General features: G+C 42.7%; 1 protein-coding gene across 5 annotated transcripts in view; it reads left to right on the plus strand.

The window, feature by feature from the left end:
• Window positions 1–23,723, plus strand: part of WDR25 (WD repeat domain 25) — a 648,317-nt gene that overhangs the window by 466,881 nt on the left and 157,713 nt on the right. For all 5 annotated transcript variants that reach the window (XM_069208330.1, XM_069208331.1, XM_069208329.1 and 2 more), the window contains exon 4: window positions 11,585–11,715. In XM_069208330.1, the coding sequence (XP_069064431.1) occupies window positions 11,585–11,715 (131 nt within the window). The remainder of the gene's footprint in view (window positions 1–11,584; window positions 11,716–23,723) is intronic.

Genomic DNA, 23,723 nt, shown 5'->3' on the forward strand with positions numbered 1-23,723 from the left:
TACCAAGGTCTGCAGATGCAGACCTTGTGCTTTTGCAACACAGCATTCATGGTGCAAATCTATCTTTGGTGGAGCCTGGTGTCTCACAAGTGACGAATCCAGTCACAACCAACATCCAACAGTCCAGCAGACACAGGTGCACTTTTGGCTATCTCCAAATTTTCCTTGGGAGTGCCCAGCATCCATTAGTGGCAAGACCTCTGTGGTGGCTACCACAGATATGATTTGGGCTCCTTCAGCTTTAATGTCCCCAGTGCTGTTCTGGTGGGGGCAGCCAACAGACCCTTGGAGTCTTTGCTTCCAACTGCGGTCAAGGATCAGCATTTCCTGGAGCTAGGCATGTAGAACAGGGTCCAAACTCCACTAGCCCAAAGTGAAGCAGATGCAGTCGCTCCGGCATCACAGCCCCTCTTTGTGCGTTTCCAGTCTCTTTCTCATCCTTGTTCAATTTTTTCCAGGTCTAGAGAGTACAGAAGTCTTGGGTGCCAGGGGTGTCCATTGTATCCCAGTAAAGTACCCCGAGGGGACAACACGGTCAGTAGCCATTGGGTTAGTTGGTCCCCATCTCTCCGGTGACAGAGTTCTGGTGATGTGTGCCATCTAGCTATCCCAGGGTGCAACAATCTTGCCACATCCAACATGCCAAGACCCTTCCTTAGCTGTAAGCACCTTGATGGCCCACCCCAAAGGAGTGGCTACCATGGGGCTTCATGCCCCTGGAAAACCAGTTTGTGCAATGGTTGTCCCTCCTCTGTCTGTGGCTATTCTCTGTCTTCTGGAAATAAGAGGCATCCTAGGTGAGAGTGTTGTCACAGCGGCCCATCAAAGGTGGATTCACTTTTGAAGCTCGCCTTTGGGGCTAACACTCCGGGCAGCCATCCTGTGGGAGGAGGTCCGACCTTACCGTGTGTCTGCAGCCCTTTTTTCTGTCCTGGAAGTCATTTGCATGTCTTCCCAGGTGGGCAGAAAGCTGCCTGTATGCTAGTGCCTCTGTGGGGCCACTGGATTAGATGGGGCACAAAGTGGCAACTTCGTAAAGTTACATACCTTTAAAAGTGACATTAATTTTGACTTGTCAATCAAGTTGCACTTAATGCCACGATTCATTTGACATCTTACATGACCCACTTTGGTAGTCCCAATCGAAAGTTAGCCAGGTTGGGATGCCACCTGCTAACTCTATATTAACCAATGAGGCTACCAACTTTACCCACAGAAAAACGACAGTTTGGTAGTGTTGCTGCTAAGACATATCATAAAACACATATCTTAATTATCAAAATACAGCTCCATGCCATAGGACCCCATAGGCGTTCCTTAGGGAAGACTTTTAAATAATGTTAAGGGATAAGGTGGTTTTGCCATAGGTTTAAATGACAATATCGAACTGACAGTGCCACTTTCCTTCCAGTGTGCAGTGTCAGGCTGGGGGTCATTTTGTATCTTGTCACACGAAGAGTGGCAAAAACAGTGTTGCAGCCCTGAGTGGATAGTCTGTCTTAAATGCCCTGGGTTCCATACACCTGGGACTTATAAGTATGCCAGGCTTTGCTGATTGGGTGCATTCAATTTGATGTGTGATTTGTAAGGGGTTAAAACACTGGCACTGAGGTCTGGTTAGCAGGCATTAGTGAACTCTCAGAGTCAAAAACCAGCAGCTAATACTCCAAATGGGGGCAAAGAGTGTGTTGGTGGGGGGGGCCTTCAAAAAGCCTGTTTCTTTACAGTTGGGACCACCAAGGAAGATGATAATGGAACTGCTGCCAGTTTCTGGTATGCTTTCAGTAGCTATTTGACTAGGTTTGGAGCTGTACATATGCAGTTCTGGAAGGGAGAAATCTGCTTTGTTGAGAACATGTTTGAACCTGATATTGCTTTACTACGACCTAATATCGAGGGGCCATAAAGCACTATTGGATGGATTGGAGTTCCATACCAGAGCCTTGTCATAGATGCATTAAATAGTGTGTGAAGCACATTAAGCTCTACAAGACAAAGAATAATCAGTTTCAAACCCTATAGGTTTATTAAACAGTGAAGGATTTACTGAAGTCAAAGATCAGATTAGTTGCAATCAAAAATCAAAATATGCGTGCTTCAGTTAATATGCAGTTAATAAGAAGATCAAGTGAAATTAAAATCTTACAGATAGTGGGCAATTCAGGATTAGCTATTCCTCATAAGGAGGAAGAGTAGAGTCAGTTCTGTGAGTTCTGCTCTTAATTTGACTCTGCCTCTGTCTAAATTCAAAAATCTGAAGCGCTCAGTTCAGCTCTGCACTATATTAAAAACACAATTCAAAGATTTTGCACACCTACATAGGGTTCTCTGAAAAATAGTTCAATCAGGTTAAAGTAAGATGATACAATTACTTACTCTGCCATGTTTTCAAGGCTTTCCCGCTAACAAGCTTCTCTGCATCCTTCAACCTTACACTGCTTGTTCTACAAGTGTCTACTTGAATGTGCTAATCAATAAAACATTTAACAATAATGTCAAAGAAAAAACATTTCAAACCTGCAATAATGATTGAGACATGTCATGTAGCCAGCAGCACAGTTTGATTTTGGTCACAATTTCTGCACTTTTCCTTGACATGTCAGTGCTTAATTTGTATAGAAAAATAAATAAATTGACAAAATAAGTTATGGGAAAATGGGTGCCGAATCACCAAAATTCCAGGGATATCAAAATTGACACCACACACCCTTTAACCTTAATGACATTACAGGAAGTGACGGCAGATGACCCTTGACCCTGATTTTTCCCAGGAAGTTGTATCACATGAACTGAACACTGATGACATAACAATAATTGACTCGCTGAATCTCCATTATCACCGCATATATCAACATAGCAACACCCACAACATCCGCAAAAGTTATATTTTACATACCATCTATATTATTCTGCTGACTTGATCTTTGAAAGTTCTGAGATGTAACACTGGCTGTGCATTGTAGTGAGCAGGAGAAGTAAGAAAATCAGGTCACTGCTAGTGTTTCTTGTTAAAAGAACATGGTCAAATAGTGTATTTTACCTCTCGCGTGCCATTACATGTATTTTTCCATGGTTGTCCATTATGTCAAGAATTACTTCTAGTGTGCCAGTATTTTGTCACAGGTGTCTTTCATACTAAGAAATGTCTCAGGAATGCCAGCACCAGTATTTTATCATGGATGTCGTTATAAGACAAGAATTAACATCAGTAGACCAGGGCCAACAATAGACTTGCAAACGTAACACCACATTGTCACTCTCACTTACATTCACTAACACTCACTCATTTATTAATTCTCACTCACACTCTGCAACACCCCCTTGACTTAATTCATATTAATTCACACTCATTTTCACTCATTATGACTCTCAGATTTATTGACACTAAATTATTACACATTCTCACTAATTACCTGTCACTCCATCACTCTCACATACACCTTTACAATTAAATTCACACTTGCCCATACATACACACACCTTCTGACATAAACACACTCTCTCCCACAAGCACGAACACAACATAGATTTAAAGACATTTTCCTATTTACCTTAGCTCCCACCAAAGGACCCATTACAGCTAACTGTGCTCCATTTTAATAATAGTGGAAAATGCTATATTATTCACCATCAGGATAAAGAAAATGGACAGTAAATAAAGAGTGTGAAATCACCCCTGTGTTCCTGGCACTAATTGTACCACCTCTAGGGCCTAGGGTCGCAAAGGTAGTGCCAAAGATCTCAAGAGGCAAGCCAGTGTGTCGCAGCTGTGACGTCTGGCAGCCCCAAAGTGTTGTCCATGAGCACTGTTAACCTGCTGCATTATAATTTTCCAGATCTCGGTTCTGCTACAGTAAGCCAAGCAGCATGAGTATGGAGACCAGACCAGAGAGCGATGACTTCTAAAGGGTTCAGATCAGCAGATTGAGGACAAGGATTGGCAGAGCGGAGGTGGAATTCCTATACATGAGTCAGCCTGAGATGCTAAGGACACACAAGGTCGACATGGGCATAACACAAAACATGTTTATATCATTAGGTGATACCCTGAAGCCCAACATTGAGAGCCACACAGCCATTCCCTCTTCCTAAAAAATAAATGCTAGCTGAAAGGGCGTTTGTACATGGGCAAATAGTTTGTGGCCAGTTAACGAATCATTATTATTTTAGTACACATGGCCCTTAGACAGCAAATAAAGAAAAAGCAAAAATTAAAATTATATTTAGCGATAATACGATAAATAAGTGGTGAAAACACCTGTGATGTGTCTCTGATATATTTTTAACATGTTGTAAATACTTTTTTATAATGATTTTTGCAATATCAAAATTAATATGAACGGGAATGAGAACATGTGTATAACACACCCGTATGGAAAAAGTAATTAAACTTGGTTGAAGTAACTCTACCAGGATCTATGTGATTATTTTCAGGAAATGTGGGTGACTATTGTTTATAAGGGTAGGATTTCAGTATTGTGCATAAGGACAAGAAGTGAGCTGTTATGGTGCTTTTTTTGGTGCGCCTTGATATGAAGCTGAAGAGTACATTGATGTGTGAAGAGTGGGAGTAAGATTTGGCCTATGTAGGACACGTTTTCATTTTGTGCGTGTATGGCTCAGATCCCTATTGCCGTAAGTATGTGGCAGCAATGCACATATGCAAGAGTTTAGAAAAGGTCTGAAAACAGAGGTGGTCGGGCAAGCACGCACATATGTACCATCCTTAGAGAGAGCCATGTATTTTTTGTGGGATCAGCCATTATCATATGGTTATTTCACTTTTTCTGCTTGTTGTTGAGGCAGGTAGTATGTCTCTTTCCTTTGCCTGTTGATTAGCCCGTCTGTTACCTATTTCATCCTCCGTGGCTCGCTAGCACTGTGCCTGCTAAGCCAGGCATTACATCTACGATTCCTCCAACCCAATCGTATAGTGAGCAGCAATGGGGAAATGATAGACGTGCACCAAGTGAGTATGCTGGTCTGTCTGGTGAAAGGTCTTCCTATAGGTCCTTAAATTATTTTTACAATTTGGTCCTGGTTCATTCCAACGTAGTATAACAGACCGGGTCAACGTGGGCTGCTCAAAACTAGGTCACATGCACACATACCAACCAACCCAAGTCAAATGGGAGACTCCCTTTCTAGCCAAAATAATGACTTTATTTTAGCTGTCTCCCGTCTGAAATTTCCTCTGCTTCAATAAATGTCAATGGGGAAAATACATTCCCTGATTTTTTTTCTCCCAAATCTCCCACTTTTCCAGTTGTAAAATGTTGGCATGTATGCACATGCTCCTTGGGCATTCACAAAGAAGCCCTTTTAAAATACCTGTCTTAGACTGCTAACGTGATATGCAAGAAGATCATTAATCGATTCTCTTAGTATTATGTGTTCATACGAAGAGGACGTAGTTCCACAAAACAAACAACAGCACTGGCAACTTATTTTATACCACAAACTGTCATCACTTAGTAGTTCCCCTAGAGTATACTGAGACATTTGTTGATAAATAATAGGGAGAGGAAAAAAGAGATTTAAATAAAACTTTAGCCGTTATGTCCACATGGATTAATTGATGTAGCTCATATTTTTAATATGAACTAAATTATTGGCCTACATTTTTCCTTACTGTTAATACATTTTGATTTAAGATCATTTGCAAGGTCCTATCATAGAAGCATAAAGGTGAAGGTTTTATTCATACACTCAAATTTACATGTATTTACAAAAATGAAACATGGCAACACCATGTTTAGATTTTATCAGAAGAGTACACTGCTGAATGTATTAATTTCGGCAAAATCTAGTATGTAATATCCCAGTCGATGTCCCAGTGGAAGCTGCAGAAAGTAAATAGTGATCATGAAGACAGTATTTACTTTCTGTTCTTGAAGAAGTGTCTGGTGATTGTTGAATAGTGGGCTGTAATAATTACCCATAATTGTAACAAGGCTTCTGAGGTGGGCTCCTTAAAAAATGTAGAAGAAATGGGAACAGATAGTGCATTTTAAAGCACAGTTTAACATTTGCTACAAAACCACATGCACTGAAAAAACACTAATTGAATATTCAATCCTTTCATTGTGTGCTAGGCCGACTTAACCCAATGCTTCCAAAGAGTCAGTCTCATTTTTCCAAAATGTGCTAGTGGTGCCCTCATATCTCAAATTATCTCCATTGTTCCACGTCCAGTATATTGTCATCTGTGCTCCCCATATGGCAAAGGTGTACCTTTGGTCAGGGCCAGCATTTGTCATGATTGTCCCCTCCTCTATACAACAGTTGTCCTCTCTTATCCCAAACTCAACCTTCAGAGTATCAGTTCCAGCATTTTGCCACAGGCAGGCGCGCCCATCCTTTAGGGCAGAGGGGCCACGCCCCCCACCCTTTGCCCCTCATGAAGAGTGTGTGTCAGGCTGAACAAAGAGCAGCCTGACAGACACTCTTCATGTTCAGGTCAGGCAGCCAGGAGCAGACATGCCCGATTTGCGCAGACTCCTGGCTGCCTGAGCTGAACTTTGCTGGGCTGAGGAGGTCACAGCTCCTATAGGCGTGACCTCCTCAGCTCAGCAAAGGTGCCTCAAGGCCCTCCCCTGGGTGACGAGGTAAGCGTCACCCATTGACTTCGACCTGCGCACTTTAGGTTTAAGCCCTGAAGCGCCCAGGGCGAGTGACAATCAGTGACAGAGTGGGGTGGGGTCAGCAGTCTCACTGATCCCATCCAACTCTGTGACGAGGCTGGGACTTCTGCCTTCCCTCTTAGGTCAGCCAATGAGGGAAGGCAGCAGTCCCAACCCTCCTGGGACCTCCGAGGCTGAAGGTAAGTGTGTGTGTGTGTGTGTGTGTGTGATCTTTTAAAATGAATGTTTGGTGCGTGCGTGCATTTTTTTATGTTATGAGTGTTGTTAATGGATGTGCATGCGTGTGTGTGTGAAAGAATGAATGTGTGTCCCTATACGTCCTACATAACCCCTAGTGTGCTCTTGTTTATTATCATTTTATTACTGTTGCTTGTGATGCCAAGAACTGCATGCAGTATGCTGGTGCCATAATTTTGCCAAGTGTGCCTTTTTAAGGCAAGATTTACCAACAGTAGACTAGAGTCAAGGGCACACTCGCAAGCATAACACCCCATTCCCACTAATTCTCACCCTCACACATTCATTTATTCACACTCACTTGCACATACTTGTTCATTCTCACTCACACTTACGCCCATTTGCTGCAACTCATCCTTATTCGCACTTTCTCACACTCTCTAGCACTTGCTCACGCTCATAGTCATTCATTCTCACCCACATGCTCTCTCTTTTTTGCAGTTACCCCTTCTCTCACGCACTGCCTCACGCATGCTCCCTGAGACTTAGGGAAACATTTTCTAAAAACAAATATTGCAATGCAGTGCAGCAACTGATGTTTCTACACTGCATTGCATGAGGGGAAGAGAGCAATGCCAAGCCAAATCTCCTAAGATAATGACATTGCTATTCTTTTACCCAGCCCTGGTGCCCTGGGCTGCCTAGTCCAATGCACACATTCCTTTGCCTCATTGTGCAAAGGTGTGCGTATCATATCTGGCATACATCTTGTACATTAAAGTTAGCCTTGCAGTAAAGAATACTATGCCAAGACAACATTCAAAACTTTTCACACATTGGATGTGTGTTTTATTATGCAGCACACAAGAAATGTGTGAAAAGTTAGTAGAAATTAAAGCATTTCTCCAGCATTCCACTTGCCTCAAGAAGGTGCTATTTCTTGGTGCAAAGCTGCATCTCACATTTTTAGTAGATAGGGCTTTGCATCAAAAACCTTGAGTTGCAGCATGGGAATGCCCTTTTAATACCAATAGTATGCACTAATGATGCACAGCTGGGCAAAGTAACAAAAACATTCTTTGTACTACCTTAAGACTACTTTACAGTGTAAAAAATGTTTTGTGCTGGAAAGTACATAGTTTATCAGGTCTTTGCACCAGTTTGTGTGAAAGTGTTTGACTTTGCACCAGCACAAAGTCACCCTCAATCCCAGCCAGTTTCACTACCCATCACTCACTTCCACGCAGACATTGGACACAAACCTATGCTCACACATAAGGACACACAGTCACGCATACACATGATCTCTCGCATAAACAAACTCTCACTGGCATGCAAACAACATGCATTTTAAATAATTTTGTTTTACATACCATTGCTACCAGAGAAGTTCTGTTCCAGCCCTTGCTGCTTCATATTTTGTTATGCCACTATTATTAACTATTAGCATAACAAAAAAGGAGCATGGACCCCTTCACTTATAAGGTTAGCCTCCCCAGTGTTCTTAGATCTGATTTTGTTACATCCTACTCCAAGGGTCTCAAAAGCAGTGCCAGGAGTCGCAAGGTGCAATCTAAGGGATCACAGCTGTGACCCCTAAATGATGACAATGTTAGGCACTCAGATGTTTCTTAGGAGTTGTTCAACATTGGGTAATAGGTTGAGAGGGGTGAGACCCTACTCAAGCAGCACCTACAATCGCTGTCTGGATGAAACACAAGTAAACACCAATTAACCTGTACTTAACCTTTTGATAGCTTGGCACACATTTAGACAGGCATAACTTAGAGGCAAAGTGTAAAGTATTTATGCAGCACAAGCACAGAAACAGTAATAAAGGAAAAACACAACACAAGAAAAAACTCACACCAATTTAGACAAATAGAGTACATTTAAAAAACTTATTTGACACTAAAATGACAACATTTCAATCAGTAGAACCGAAGATATTCAATTTTAAAGATTTCAAGTAAGTAAATCAACTAAAAGCACAAGCACCATTTCCGTTATCAGGTAGTGCAAGACAGGGTGAGAGTCACAAGTTCAGGCCAACCGTGATGGAGTGTGGGCTGGATACAGGGACCAGCTGAGTCCCGCGGAAGGAGTTACCTTCAAAGTCCAGTGCTAAGAATTCCTTTTGCAGTGGAAGGGACCATGAGGAGCAGGGAGAGTGTTGCTGATGGTTGTCAGTGTAGTGCAAAGATCAGGCCGAGAATTGCTGATGGTTATTACTGTAGCACGAAGATCCAACGGTCGTTGCTGGAGCTTTACGTTGGTGGTCGCTGGGGATGCTGTAGCATGAAGTACAGATCTTGAGGTGCAGGGCATAGCTGGCGGTTGCTGCGGCACAAAGGGTCTGGTTTGCTGGAACTTAGCGATAACAGGTGGCAAGATCTTGGCACAAACTGACCTATTCACATTCACAAAGAGCCCTAAACTTCAGGATTTTTCCTTTTCTTTAGAGAGTATCTCATTGGATTCCACACAAAGGGTCCACAATCTGAGGGGTGCCTCTTGAGAGTCAGAACTTCATTCCAGCAGAGGCCAAAGGGGCTAAGGCAGGTCCAGTTGCAGGTCTATGTAGCAGGTCAGCTGGGAGGTTGCAGAGAGCCTCTAGAGCTCGTACTTTCCCTGTAGCTCAGAACAGGAGGTCCGTGAGCCGAACCTTGGAGTCACATCAGCCTGGGATAAAGAGTGTAAGTTCAGTCTTCCTTCTCAGCAAGAAAGGAGCATGAAGCTGGGCAGTGGAGTAGCAGGGCAGCAGTTTAGAAGTCCTTCTGGCAGAGAGCAGCACAGCAGTCCTTCTTCATTAGTACCCACAGGCCCGGAGTATACTAAAAAATTGGGCCTAAGGGGCCAATATATATACTTGGTGCCAGCTTTGAAATAGGAGAAGATTCTAGAGAATTACCTTTGATTTCCTCAACCTTTTCTATCTCCCCCACCCTTAATCCAAGCTGGCTGCATGAACAATGCAGTAGTGACCAGTCCTTTGTGTGAAGGCAGGGCACAGCCTATTCTGTTGTAAGTGGGGCTGTGCCAAACTCTGCCCCCCATCCTGCTAGTTTATGGGCCATCCAGGCATACCTTATTCCTCTATTGCATGGCTGTCTGGGAGGAATAAGCAAACTTCAACTGCTAACTAAACCCAGTCATGTGACGCAGGAACAGGTTGCAGGCTCCAAATAGGGCAAGCAAACGCCAACTTTCTAAGAGCGGAATTTTCAAAACTTAAAATACGACTTCACATTCAAGAGGAGTTTTAATTAAAATGTTTACGATCACCAAATATGAATTGGTCACCTGTTCCCAATTGTAATACGGTAACCCAATATTATCTTATGGGAGAGGCAGGCCTTACAATAGTGAAACACGCATTTAAGAGTTTTTCACTACCAGGACATGTAAAAGTTAAAGTACAGGTCCATTTTCTTAAATGCACTTCACCCTGCCCTATAGGCTGTTTAAGGTCTACTCTATGCCTGACTAGTATTTATTAACATGGAAGGTTTAGGCCTGGCAGAATATTTTTGGCCAGATTGAAATGGCAGTTTAAAACTGCACACACAGGCTGCAGTGGCAGGCCTGAGGCATATATAAGATGGCTGCTTAAGTGGGTGGCACAGTAATTGCTGCAGGCCTACTAGTAGCATTTAATTTAATTTATAGGATTGGAGCATATGTAGTACCACCTAAGTAGGGACGTACAAGTAAATTAAATGTGTCAGTTGGTTGTAAGCCAATTTTACCATGTTTAAAGGAGAGAGCACAAGCACTGTAGCAGTGATTAGCAGCGGTAAAGAGTGCATAGTCCTAAAAGCCAACAAAAACAGATTCAGAAAACTGGAGAGTGAAGGTAAAACGTTGTGGATCACCATGCAGAAAGGGTTAAGTCCAACACTGTCACATTGCCAGATGCCGGTTACATAATACCGAATTCCTTCTTCTGCCTCCTGTCTCTAGCTCCCACTTCCCTAAGAACGCCCCCCACCTAGAAAAAAAGTTCCCAGAATACATTTAACAGCGAATTGTTTAATTTCTGTTAACTGTGATACCCAATTCTATATTTCATGCACACATTTTTAAACAAAAACAAACAGTACAGGCTTCTGTTTGTTTGTTGCTGGTAATATATTCCTAACCTTCCACTTTTTGATCAGATTATTCATACCTCATGTTTTACATTGTGTTATGCAAGCCACAGAGCAGGAAAAAAAACACCCTACTATTTTGGACAATGTTGGTGAAATACATTATGGCTTTAGCGACCTTCGGCCCGTGACGTAGTGAGATGAAATGAAAAGCTACCGATTTCGTAATTGCTTTGCTACCAAGGTCAATACCAGGTAAGATTACGTCTTGGAAGTTCTGAACATTTTGTTGAACATTTCTAGCAGCTGGATCCTCCCTCCCCCCAAGATAATTTGGACTGCTGAATTCTTCACATGGTGAAGGGAGCTAAAGGCAGTGCTTCTGTTAATAAACTCTGCAGTATTAATCCGAAGGATACATAGGAAAATTACCATCCGCAATTAAATTAGGGACACACCATTTCCATGACAACAGTTTTTATATTAGGACATTGGCGTTTGTTTTCATTTTCTAACTGTGGAATGCAGCTTTTTTAACTGAGTGTGTGACTTTAATATTTCAAACGAAAGCAATTTATTCAAGAACATCCACAGAATGTCTTCATTTCCATCTCTAATTGCCGCAGAGCGTTTTTTCTGTTATATTTGATCAATTCTCCTTTGTGTTTTTAGGAACCCATTTATTTAGCAGTAAAACAGAATTTCGGATCAGCACAGTGAAATTCCATCCCTCTAACCCCAACGTATTCCTATGTGGAGGTTTCAGTCCATCAGTTAATGCATGGGATATCAGAAGTCATAAGGTAAAGGAATTAATTAATCTTCTTTTCACTGATCTCCACAGTGTTGTTTTTTCTGTGCTTGCATCTTGTCTTCTACCCTATGGAATGCAGCTATTCCTTACCGATGATCTTCACTACACCAAGTCCATCTCTGCCCAATCGGAGTCCTGACTAATGTAGAGAGTGCATGCCCGAGAGACGTGACAATCCTAATTTGCCTTTTATTCAGATCATTGTGGCCACGTTCTCACCACCCCCTAGATTGGCTATGAAGGGTTCACATACGCCTGGACTCCTATATTTAGTTTGTCCAGTGAGTATTACCAGTGGATCTAGGACCATACTGCGTTTGGGTTTTTGCAGGGGAGGTGTGCAAGGAAGCACAGTTATTTGGGTGGAGGTGTGTAAGGAAGAGTAGGAATCAACGTAATAGTAATGATCACCTTTAAGTATAGAGAAATTACCGGCTTCCCTTTATTAAATTAGGTCTCGTTAAATCTGTAATGCTGGTCAGGTTCCTTGCCCCTCACTGAAAATGTTCATTGTTTGTGCAGCACCTTCTGCCTTTACTTCTTGTATGTTTGCTACCATTTGTTTTAGGCGGCTTGCCTGCTCTTATTGTATGGACTACAAACGTTTACCCAGCTTGAATAATAATGGAAATTGGGATTGAAAATCGCCACTGTCACTAAATTAAGGACTTGTTATGTCACCTAAATGTGATGTACTCTACATCATGCCCTGGTGGTTATTGACTTGTGATATTCCACTCTCATCCATCATACGTATTTTAGTCAATATACATTTGACTCTCTCTATTGAAGATGCAAGGTATATCTCGTCTGAATTTGTGAGCTAACCCTCACTTTGTCTCTTCCATTGACGTATTTTTCTACTGCCCCTTCTTAACCTTTTCTCTTACTGTTGCTTTTGTTTCATTTTCCTTATGGCTTATGTTCATACCACCATGCTCAACTAGCCCTTTTAACTTATGCCATGTGTTAAGTGCATGATGCTATTCTGAATGTCATGATTGTTGTAAATCATTCAGATCGTAGTCGATGGACTCCATGCTTTATAAGTCAATAACTAAAAAAATCCTTAGAACGCATGTGACCCTGATTTACATCTTCTGCCAGCCCCGCCACTTCTGATTCCCAACCAGGACTCCTTCCTTGATTTCTTTGGCCAATGCTTATGCAGACTGTCATTTTGAGGTTGATTATTGGGAATCTAAAGCCTGTAAAGTATGCAGTGCCTAGATGATCACCATGACACAGTGGAGGAGATAGCCTCCAGTGAGATTAGAATCTATACAGTAATTTAATGATGCGTACCTGTGCAAGTCTGACAATTTCAGACATGTATTTGGGCACACCAATAAAGGATTTAATGAGGCACAGAGATGTAAGCTACAGAGCCCACCATTCCTTCAAGGTTTGCATTGTTCTAGGATCCTGCAGAGGCCAGTTTATTGGCCCACATGACCCTCAAAATCGTGAACTATTCTAAATAAATGTAAAAAAGCAACCAGTCAATAAAAGTGAAAGGGAAGCTCTTGCAGTCAGTGGGCCTGGGTTCAATGATGGACAGCTAGGCTTCCAGCCTTGGTTTACTGTAAGAATGGTGCAATTTAACTGCCACTGATATTATTCCTACATTTCTGATGTCAATTGTTCACATAGCACCTAATTATTATTAGGCCTCCATGTCGTATTAGTAGTATCAGAACTTCTCATATCTAATAGGACTCCACTTTCTTTGAAATAGTTGTGGATACGAATGCACATATTAAATTAATTGCATTTACAATGTACTACTACTAAAGTGAGAATCAATGTACATATATTATATGTTCTGGCTTGCGGAGACCTCTACTATGTCATCAGAGCTACTCATGCATTATTTTAAAAGTTGAAAGAGGCGTGTGTGGCCCAGCTTATGTCTCATATCATCATAAAAAAGACCCAGATGCTGAAGATTGCAATGGGCCTTCCTGTTTTAGATTTTTGGTTATTTTGGAAGCATCTAAGTGTGATTCTTTTTACCACAACTCTTTGGTGTCCTTCGGTAAATATATATGTAATGGTTGGATCACTGCTACACAGTTATCTGGTCACATGGTATATATAAATATATATATATGTATATATATATATATATTTCATCACAAACTTTATATTGCTGAACATTTTTCAGAGGTGGTGTACGACGGTGTGCGGAGGGCGAACTCTTTTATTGTACTTGGCCTCATGGGATTGGGCTTCTTCTCGTGTGATCATCTGAAAGGCTTAAGGGAATAACAGCCCTGAAGCTCATAAGTTTGTGTTAGCTGTTCCCCGTTAGTTGGATTGTTGCGAGAGGTGAGGCAGTTTTTTTTTTGTTTCGTACCGCTCAGTTAATTTTCATGACGTTCATCTAATGCAGGTAGGTTGCTTAGAGCTGATCTTTCTTCTAATTACAGTGACATTCTTGACACCTTCTGAATGTTAACAAATTAAACTGCCCTGTGCTTTGAGTGGAGTGCTTCATGTTTCCAGCTGTTTTTCTCTGATTTAAAATGTCTGTAGCTGAGACGCACCTTTTTAGAGTGGTCAGTTAACTATCCACCTACTCTTGTGACATTGCGACTCAGAGTAACTAAAGGAAGGGCATTTCTCACTGAGTCATTGCTAAAGGACTCAATAAAGACTGGAAGAGTTAACCAAATTGCCAGATCGACCACTTGATGGACCAACCTGGCCACTAAGAGGTCCATATGTAGCAACTGCGGTGGTATCCACCCTCATCCCGCAGCACCCCCATCAGAGGTGATGAACCACTATGCAAAAGGTTATTGGTCTAGCACCCTGGAGCCCACTCAATCAGAAACTACCCTTCTGAAGGTCTGGGGCACTATTCCAACACTCTTTTTTTCTGAATTAAAAGACTTAACTTAAGGTGAAGAGTTGCAGGAAGGTAGTGTGTGCATTCTGCATCAGTGAGGCCCATTAAAGAATCAACTGAAATATTGAGCGCTGAAATGTGACCAGCTAGCAGCTGCTCAAGTTGACTCAAGCATTTATCAGTGTGAGGTCAAAAGTGCAATGCCTGCTGCTCAAAGTACTACCTGCACTTTATTCAGCCACAGTCCGCATCTTTGTTTATGGGAACAGTGCAACCTCAGCACTCTGAAGCGCTTCATTGCCCACGAAGCTCACAAAAATCACACACCAAACTCTTTGTCACCAAATTCTAATCAAACAGTCTAATCAGTTGTTGCACCACTACTGAGAAGAATTGCATTTTCTAGTTCAGACCCAGTGTTGTAGAAATTTGTCTTGGAAACACTGGCATTCTCTCACACCTGTGGTTGATGATGTGGTTGCCGATGGTTTAGAGAGCATGCTGGTCCCCCAGTGGACTTTATTTCAGTGAAACATCAGCCTCTCTGTGACCCTGATTTAAGATTCATTTTACATCCTTGATGCAAGTAGGGCTGAAGACAGAAGAGGTTGAACCCTGGCATCTCCTGCACAGGTGCTGTATTTGAGAGCTACATCTGAGAAGGGTCAGTGGAGTAATCACATCATGACATTCTGGTCCATAAATAACTATTGAAGAATGCAATTCCAATCCTGAAAGCTGCAGACCTGGAAATGCTGCAAAATTGCAGCCTCATCATCAACAAAAAGAAGCTTGAGTTTCTGACACTTTCAGGGCATGACCACATCCATAGCTGCTGCATTTGGAACATCACATTTCTTATTGAACTATTGTGCGATCTCCTGATATACACCTCTCCCTTTGAGGGAACACATATATACCAACATGCTTTATTAATGCCCTCACCTGTATTTTGGCACAGCCAAAGAGAAAAAACATAACCCTTGATGTCAGTCCCTCATTACTTAGGGTTGTACTTGTTCAGAAGTAAGCATGTGATGTTTGGCCTACAATAGCCTACAGAAACCTAGCGCTCACAGGCAGAAAACAGATATACTTGAAAAATAGGCAAAAATCCATTGTCATCTACTGCAGAATCTCACACTCCCACCACTATTTGAATGGCAATGCCTTACAAGTGTCAACTAACCTCGATCCATTAGTACCTCTTTCTCAGCAGTCATCATCCATACCTCCTCCACAAAACAAAAGAGATTGCATACCAAGATCAATTCAACAAAAATCAACCCCAACATCCTGGCCAGTAGCTAATTCAAAAGCTGAAACTGCTGCAGAGACAGAAAAATACTTCTGCCTGGTGGTAGTGAGCTCACATCCATTACCATGTTTTTTATCCGGATAGCTGCCACAGCTGATGATTGCCTCCAGAATTTGATCCAAAGAACCCATCAAGGATCATGGCAAGGTATTATTCCTAACCAGCTGCATTTCATAGTAGACGCTCACAAGACTCAAATTATTCTGCATCATGTTAGGAATGAAGTTGCAGTCTCCCCAATTACTACTGAGAAGCAACTGCGTAGTAATCTTATTCGCTCCCACCAGTTGTGTCCTTTTCACCAACTGGTGTTGAATACCAGTGCCTGAATGAAGAGCATAGTCTGGTTCCTATATGTGATAGTAGTAAAGACTAAAATAAAAGAATCCTTTTATGAGATGCAGCATGGCCACCTTTGTACTTGCTCCTCTCATTGCCAAAGACATTCCACCTCATCCATGACCCTGAGCTGCTGGTGACTTTGCTTGTCCTCCTAGCGGGAGACATGACATTTCTTAGTTGTCATTGATCTCTACTACAAGTATACATAAGTGGAGATAGTGTCAACTACATCATTAGAAGAAATGATTCCTAAAATGGATATAATATTGGCCACTCATAAGTTGTTTGAAGAATTGCAAACAGCCATTGGACATCATATTCAAAGTGAGGAGCTAATTGACTACCTCAGCTCCCTCAAGGGCAGCCATAACTGGACCACTGTTTGATGGCCCCAAGCCAACGGCGAGGCCAAGAGTTTCATGAGAACTCTCAACCAAGCTCTTTGTGTTGCTAATGCTACATGACTACCTCATCTACAATGGGCATTGTACTAGAATACCAAAACACCCATATCCTGATCACTGGGAGTCCTCTCTGTACATCTTTGCACCAGGAAGACAGTTGCAATTGTCATGTTGTATCATCCCACCAGGAGTTCTGCTCCACCTGACGAGGAAGCCACCCGGAAAAGACGTTGAGTGAACAACAACCATGTAAATGTAAGCCATCAAGCATGTGCATCCAATGATAGTGTGGATAGACAAGGTGGGAGACAAGATCCTTGTGAAGAACAGACATTCGATCTGAATTATTCCCTTATTAATCTCATCTTTCGACTGTGTATATAAAAATGGAAGTCTGATATGTGCTCATAGATATGTTCACAACTTCACAGGAAATGTATTTTTTACAAAATTGTCTATTGAGCTATGGAATCTCACTTGTACACTTATTAGCATGACCCACACAGTGAGGAGGAACTGCCATGCTGAGGGTTCTTGGGACTCCTGAGGAGACAGCATCTGAAAACTGTTCTCTGTCTCCTGTGACTCCCACTGAGTGGCCAGTTTTCTCAGGCCCAGAGGACTCTTGTTGGGTTTGTGTCACCCTAAGCCTGTCACTGACTTTGACAACTAATCGATCTTGTCAGCCTAGATAAAAATCAAACCTCTAACACTGTGCCTTCACATAAGTATCAGTAAGTATCAAGACTTTGCGCATTAGAAATAGAAAGCGAAGGCTGTTGCCTATTGTTGATGTGCTGTTATAGGTTTTGTTATTTGCTCTCTCTATAAACTTGAGGAGGGATGTAATGTCATGCATGAGAAACAGTCAACCAGTCAGGGAAATTCTCTTGGGGTGTTCCGTGTTGGATTTGTCCACGATGCAAGCACACTCTTCAAAATGACTCTATGACACATGCCCGCCACTTGCTATTGCTGCATGGAAACCAAATGAAGAACACATCTTCCTGTATATTCCTTTACACCCTGTGGTGCCATGCTTATGATCTGAAATGCAGCAGAATGCAAACTTCACAAAATAAAACAGGCTGTTAAAGCCCTATTGCTGCTTATGTGATCCTTCAGGGGACAAGGAGTAGCAGGTCCAGTACGGGTCTCAAATAATGTAAATGTAAGTTGAACCCCTGGTAGCTATGGGACAGAGTAGACAGACATACGTTAAGAAAATGTGTAAAGTATATACAAATACCAGATGTGGTATTCCTTGGTGTGCACTTTGAACATCAAAGCCAGAATATCGAGGGAGGCAAATATCAAGGACAAAATATTGAATCCAAAATGTGAAAAGCTAAGTATAGATTTTCTACATCTAATGGTACATATATACATATCCAAGATCTAAGATTGAGGGGATCTGTTGGGAACCACATTTTTTATTAGTTACCTTGGATGTGGAATCCTTGTATACTTGTTTCCAGCATGACTTGGGGATTCAGGCATGCAGATTTTTCTTTCGTGATAGGCCCCTTAGTAAATATGATAATTCGATGATGTTATAAGAGATGTTGGAATTCTGTTTGAATAACAATTTTTTCATTTTTAAGGATACTTGGTATCGCCAATTGGTCGGGCCTGCGATGGGAAGCTGCTTTGCTCCAAGTTATGCTGGGATCTTTATGGGTTGGTGGGAGGTCACTCAGGTGTGGGTGGAAGAGAATGAAAAATGGACCAGACATATGTCTATTTGGACAAGGTATATTGATGAGCTTTTCATGATTTGGGAGGGAACATATCAGGAATTGGAAGAATTTGTGGATCCCATTTCTTGTAATACTTTAAATTTAAGATTTACTAGGAAAACACATCAGGTAATGGAATTTCTGGATGTGTTATTGGAAATCCAGGATAATAGGTTACAGACAAGGCTATATCGTAAAGATATAACGGGTAACAGTATCTTGTATGCTAACAGTCATCATCCTACTAATTTGAAGTGGAATATTCCATACTGTGAATTACTCAGGGCTAGAAGGAAATGCAGTACTTTAGAATCTTATAAAGAGAAGGAAAATAGGATGATAAAAAGGTTTCAAGCAAGAGGTTATCCAAAGAAGGTACTACGAATAGCCAGTGAGGAAGTAAGAAGAAGGAGAATGTAATCCCAGAGATGAGGATAATCACAACTTATAACAATGCACGTCGAGCAGTCAGGAGAATAGTGATGAAGCACTGGCATTTGGTTAGACATGATCCGATAATTGGGTAGACTCTCGCCTCCTGTCCTAAATTTACGTATCGGAAGGCTAAATGATTACATGATATTTTGGTTCGTAGTTATCTGGGTGGAGAGGGCAATAAGAACTTTGGATGGTTCAGTCAACAGAAGGTTTTTTTAAGTGTGGTAGGTGCAAGGCATGCAGAAACAGTAGGAATGTTAAAACATACAAGACAGCTTTGGGTGAGGTCAGAAGGATAAATAAAGATATCTCCTGTGTTTCAGATTATTGCATTTATGTATTACAATGCCCCTGTGGTTTACAATATGTTGGGAGCACTATTGGTCCTGTGAAAAAGAGGATTTTGGAGCACTATAGAGCTATCAAGAATTATGATACCTCATACCTGGTTGCCAGACATTGGTCGAAGATGCACAATTGAGATGCCGAATGTTTGGTATATTATGGTATTGAAATCATTGAGAGAAATATATGTGGAGGTGATCGAGAGAGGCTCCTTAGAGTAAGGGAATCTGAATACATTATTCTCTTTGGGAGCAAAACACCGATGGGCTTGAACGAGGATGAGGAACTTTATGTACATGTAGGGTTAATGTGATTAAAAATAGTGAGTAGAGTTTGTTCACCGATTTCTCCATTAGGCGCTCTTTTTAGATTGAATATTGATATTGGACAAAATTTGTGGAATTTTTATATTAGTATCCCATGTGAATGGTTTCACGGGGAGGGTGTGTTTGTTCCGTTATGATGAAAGATTAATTGTGGCCACTTGGCCAGGAATGAGATGTAATAATAATGAAAAATAAGAAATATGAGGGAATGGTTCATTTATATTTTAGATATAAAGCATTATGGAATTTCTTTATAATTATGAGAAGTGTGGATATTTTGGCATCTGTTCATTTTTATAGGAACAGGTAAATGATTAATTAATTGGTAACTGTGTTGCAGGCGTTATTTTAGTTTTACACCTTATGACGAAAATTAGATTATTTATTTTATTTTATTTTCTGAAATTATGGAATACATAGTGAAACCATTTTAGTATTCTCTGTTCTTGGTAGTATTTTTTCAATGCTTATGAACTGGGAGTGTTTAAGGTCATAGGGGAATGAGCACAGATTTTTTCAATTGGGCCATGATGAAGACACTTTGGTGTTGAAACGCGTTTCCATCTTAGAAGTAGACTTTGGATTGTTATATCAAATAAAGCCTTTGGTTTGAGAAGCTGACACACTGGATGCGACTTTCTTTTCTGCTATTTAAATAATGTGGCAGTAATAATACATTTATTTGAAACGGGTGCCACGACCGTTAGTCAGCACCAGCCTCGCATGGTGGATGCAGCTAGTAATCTGTGGAACTTCATATATATATGTGTGTGTGTTTGTGTACCTTGACTGTAAATATATAGACCATTGGTGATGTACCCTCAACAGTTCAACTTTCAGGTAGGCCCTGTTTCAGTTCTCAAGACATAAAACTTTGAAACATATTTTAAATCCCAGGTTTTAGGGTTAGGCAGAGGATCCTGACACTTAGGTGTCAGGATTCACTCCAAGAGAAACCTCCAGCAAGGTCCAGGGCTGGTCCACTTGGAACCGGTCAGCTAGGCTCTTCAGGGAAGTGGGCTTCTTGGCACTTTTGTATCTCTGTAGATTAATGGGAAGTCAGCCAACTGACTCTAGGAGACCTCGTCTTTGGCCTGCATAGATGTGGGAGCAGGTCCGGCCTCTAAAGTTTCTCCTTGACCCAGGTGCACCCCCCCTGTCTTCCACAGGTCCAGCAGTGTCCATAAGAGAGTACTGCTTCTGCCACTTCTATGACCGTTGCCAGCATGTGATTGAGGGAAAGCACTGAGCATTACCTAACCAGAAGAGTATAAATTCCGAGTGGTGACTCTTCCCACTTTTCCAGCACTTCCTGGGTATTTCACTGTTAACTATCCGACAACGTCCCTCCCTACCTAAAGCCACTGTCAGGACCTTTCATCACTTGTTCAAAAGTCCTGTGCCCACCCTAGAGGTGGGGCCACGGTAATGAGCAAACACCCCTTTGTGGCCACTAAAACCGGTTCTAAGAAAGCTCCCCCACCACTGGGAATGGTGTCTTGCTGGTTAGCTGGACAACGGAGGGGGCGGGCCCAGGTATATCTGCTTGTGATTGGGTAGGCCTCCTTTGAAGATAATTAAGTACCTAGACACAGCCCAGATAGCCCTACTTTCAGGTGATGGTCAAACCCTCTACCTTTGTCTCAGCTCTGGGAGCTACTTCATGCCTAATCAAGGAGCCATTCAGGTCCAGGGTGTAGGAGGCTGGCCTGGCTTGTAGTGGGTACGAGAGGTACTTACACCTTGTGCCAGGTCCAGTTATCCCTTATTAGTGTAGAAGAGGTGTTTCTAGCAGCTTAGGCTGATAGAAGGTAGCTATGGCAAAACAGCTTAGGCTGAACTAGGAGACATGCAAAGCTCCTACCATACCACTTATATCATATGCACAATATCATAAGAAAACACAATACACAGAGTTACTAAAAATAAAGGTACTTTATTTTTATGACAATATGCCAAAAGTATTTCAGTGAGTATCCTCAGTAAGAAGATAAGTTATATACACAAGTTATATGTACACCAACCAAAATTAGGTAAGTAAGAGCAAGAAAAGTAATGCAAACAGTGTAGAATTACAATAGATTGCAATAGGAGCACATAGGTATAGGGGCAACACAAACCATATACTCCAAAAGTGGAATGCGAACCACAAATGGACCCTAGACCTATGTGAGCTTGTAGAGGGTCGCTGGGACTGTAAGAAAACAGTGAGTCGTGATAGGGGGATTCTGCAGGAAGAACAAACACCAGCAATGCACTGACAACGGATTTCCGGACCTGAGTACCTGTAAGACAAGGAGACCAAGTCCAATAGTCGCGACAGTGTCAGGAGCCCAGGAAATGCCAGCTGAAGGTGCAAGGAAGCTGCCACTGGTTGGAAGAAGCTTGGAGTTCTGCAAGTAAGAAGAGGACTAGGAACTTCTCCTTTGGAAGACGGATGTCCCACGTCGCGATGAAGCCTGCAGAGGTGTTCCCACGCAGAAAGACAGCAAACAAGCCTTGCTAGCTGCAAGGGTTGTGGTAGAGGTTTTTGGGTGCTGCTGTGGCCCAGGAGGGACCAGGATGTCACCACTTGGAGGAGGAGACAGAGGGTGCGCTCAGCAACTCAGAGTGCCCTCACAGAAGCAGGCAGCACCCGCAGAAGTACCCCAACAGGCACTTAGAAGAAAAGTGAACCGGAGTCCACGCAAAGTCACAAAAGGGAGTCCCACGACGCCGGAGGACAACTCAGAAGGTTGTGCACTGCAGGATGGAGTGCCGGGGACCCAGGCTTGGCTGTGCACGAAGGAAATCCTGGAAGAGTGCACAGGAGCTGGAGTAGCTGCAAATCACGCGGTACTCAGCTTTGCAGTCTAGCGTGGGGAGGCAAGGACTTACCTCCACCAAACTTGGACTGAAGAGTCACTGGACTGTGGGAGTCACTTGGACAGAGTTGCTGTGTTCTAGGGACCACGCTCGTTGGGCTGAGAGGGGACCCAGAGGACCAGTGATGCAGTCTTTTGGTGCCTGCGTTAGCATAGGGAAGATTCCGTCGACCCACGGGAGATTTCTTCGGAGCTTCTGGTGCAGGGTGAAGGCAGGCTACCCCCAGAGCATTCACCACCAGGAAACAGTCGAGAAAGCCGGCAGGATTAGGTGCTACAAAGTTGCTGGTAGTCGTCTTGCTACTTTGTTGCGGTTTTGCAGGCGTCCTGGAGCAGTCAGCGGTCGATCCTTGGTAGAAGGTGAAGAGGGAGATGCAGAGGAACTCTGGTGAGCTCTTGCATTCTTTATCTGAAGAATTCCCCAAAGCAGAGACCCTTAATAGCCAGAAAAGGAGGTTTGGCTAGCAGGTTAGGAGGATTGGCTACCAAGAGAGGTAAGCCTATCAGAAGGAGCCTCTGACGTCACCTACTGGCACTGGCCACTCAGAGCAGTCCAGTGTGCCCCCAACACCTCTGTTTCCAAGATGGCAGAGGTCTGGGACACACTGCAGGAGCTCTGGGCACCTCCCCTGGGAGGTACTGGTCAGGGGAGTGGGCACTCCCCTTTCCTTTGTCCAGTTTTGCGCCAGAGCAGGGCTGGGGGATCCCTGAACCGGTGTAGACTGACTTATGCAGAGATGGGCACCATCTGTGCCCATCAAAGCATTTCCAGAGGCTGGGGGAGGCTACTCCTCCCCAGCCCTTCACGCCTATTTCAACACCCTCTCTCAGAGGAAATCCTTTGGTCTGCCTTCCTGGGCCAGGGCTGCCTGGACCCCAGGAGGGCAGAAACCTGTCTGAGGGGTTGGTAGAAGCAGCAGCTGCAGTGGAGACCTCGGAAAGGCAGTTTGGCAGTACTGGGGTTCTGTGCTAGAGACCCTGGGGATCATGGAATTGTCCCCCCAATACCAGAATGATATTGGGGTGATAATTCCATGATCTTAGACATGTTACATGGCCATGTTCAGAGTTACCATTGTGACGCTATACATTGGTAGTGACCTATGTATAGTTCACGCGTTTAATGGTGTCCCCGCATTCACAAAGTCCAGGGAATTTGCCCTGAACAATGTGGGGGCACTTTGGCTAGTGCCAGGGTGCCCACACACTAAGTAACTTGGCACCCAACCTTCACAAAGTGAAGGTTAGACATATAGGTGACTTATAAGTTACTTATGTGCAGTGGTAAATGGCTGTGAAATAACGTGGACGTTATTTCACGCAGGCTGCAGTGGCAGGCCTGTGTAAGAATTGTCAGAGCTCCCTAT

This window comes from Pleurodeles waltl, chromosome 9 (genome assembly GCF_031143425.1).
Source record: "Pleurodeles waltl isolate 20211129_DDA chromosome 9, aPleWal1.hap1.20221129, whole genome shotgun sequence".
NCBI lineage: Eukaryota > Metazoa > Chordata > Amphibia > Caudata > Salamandridae > Pleurodeles > Pleurodeles waltl.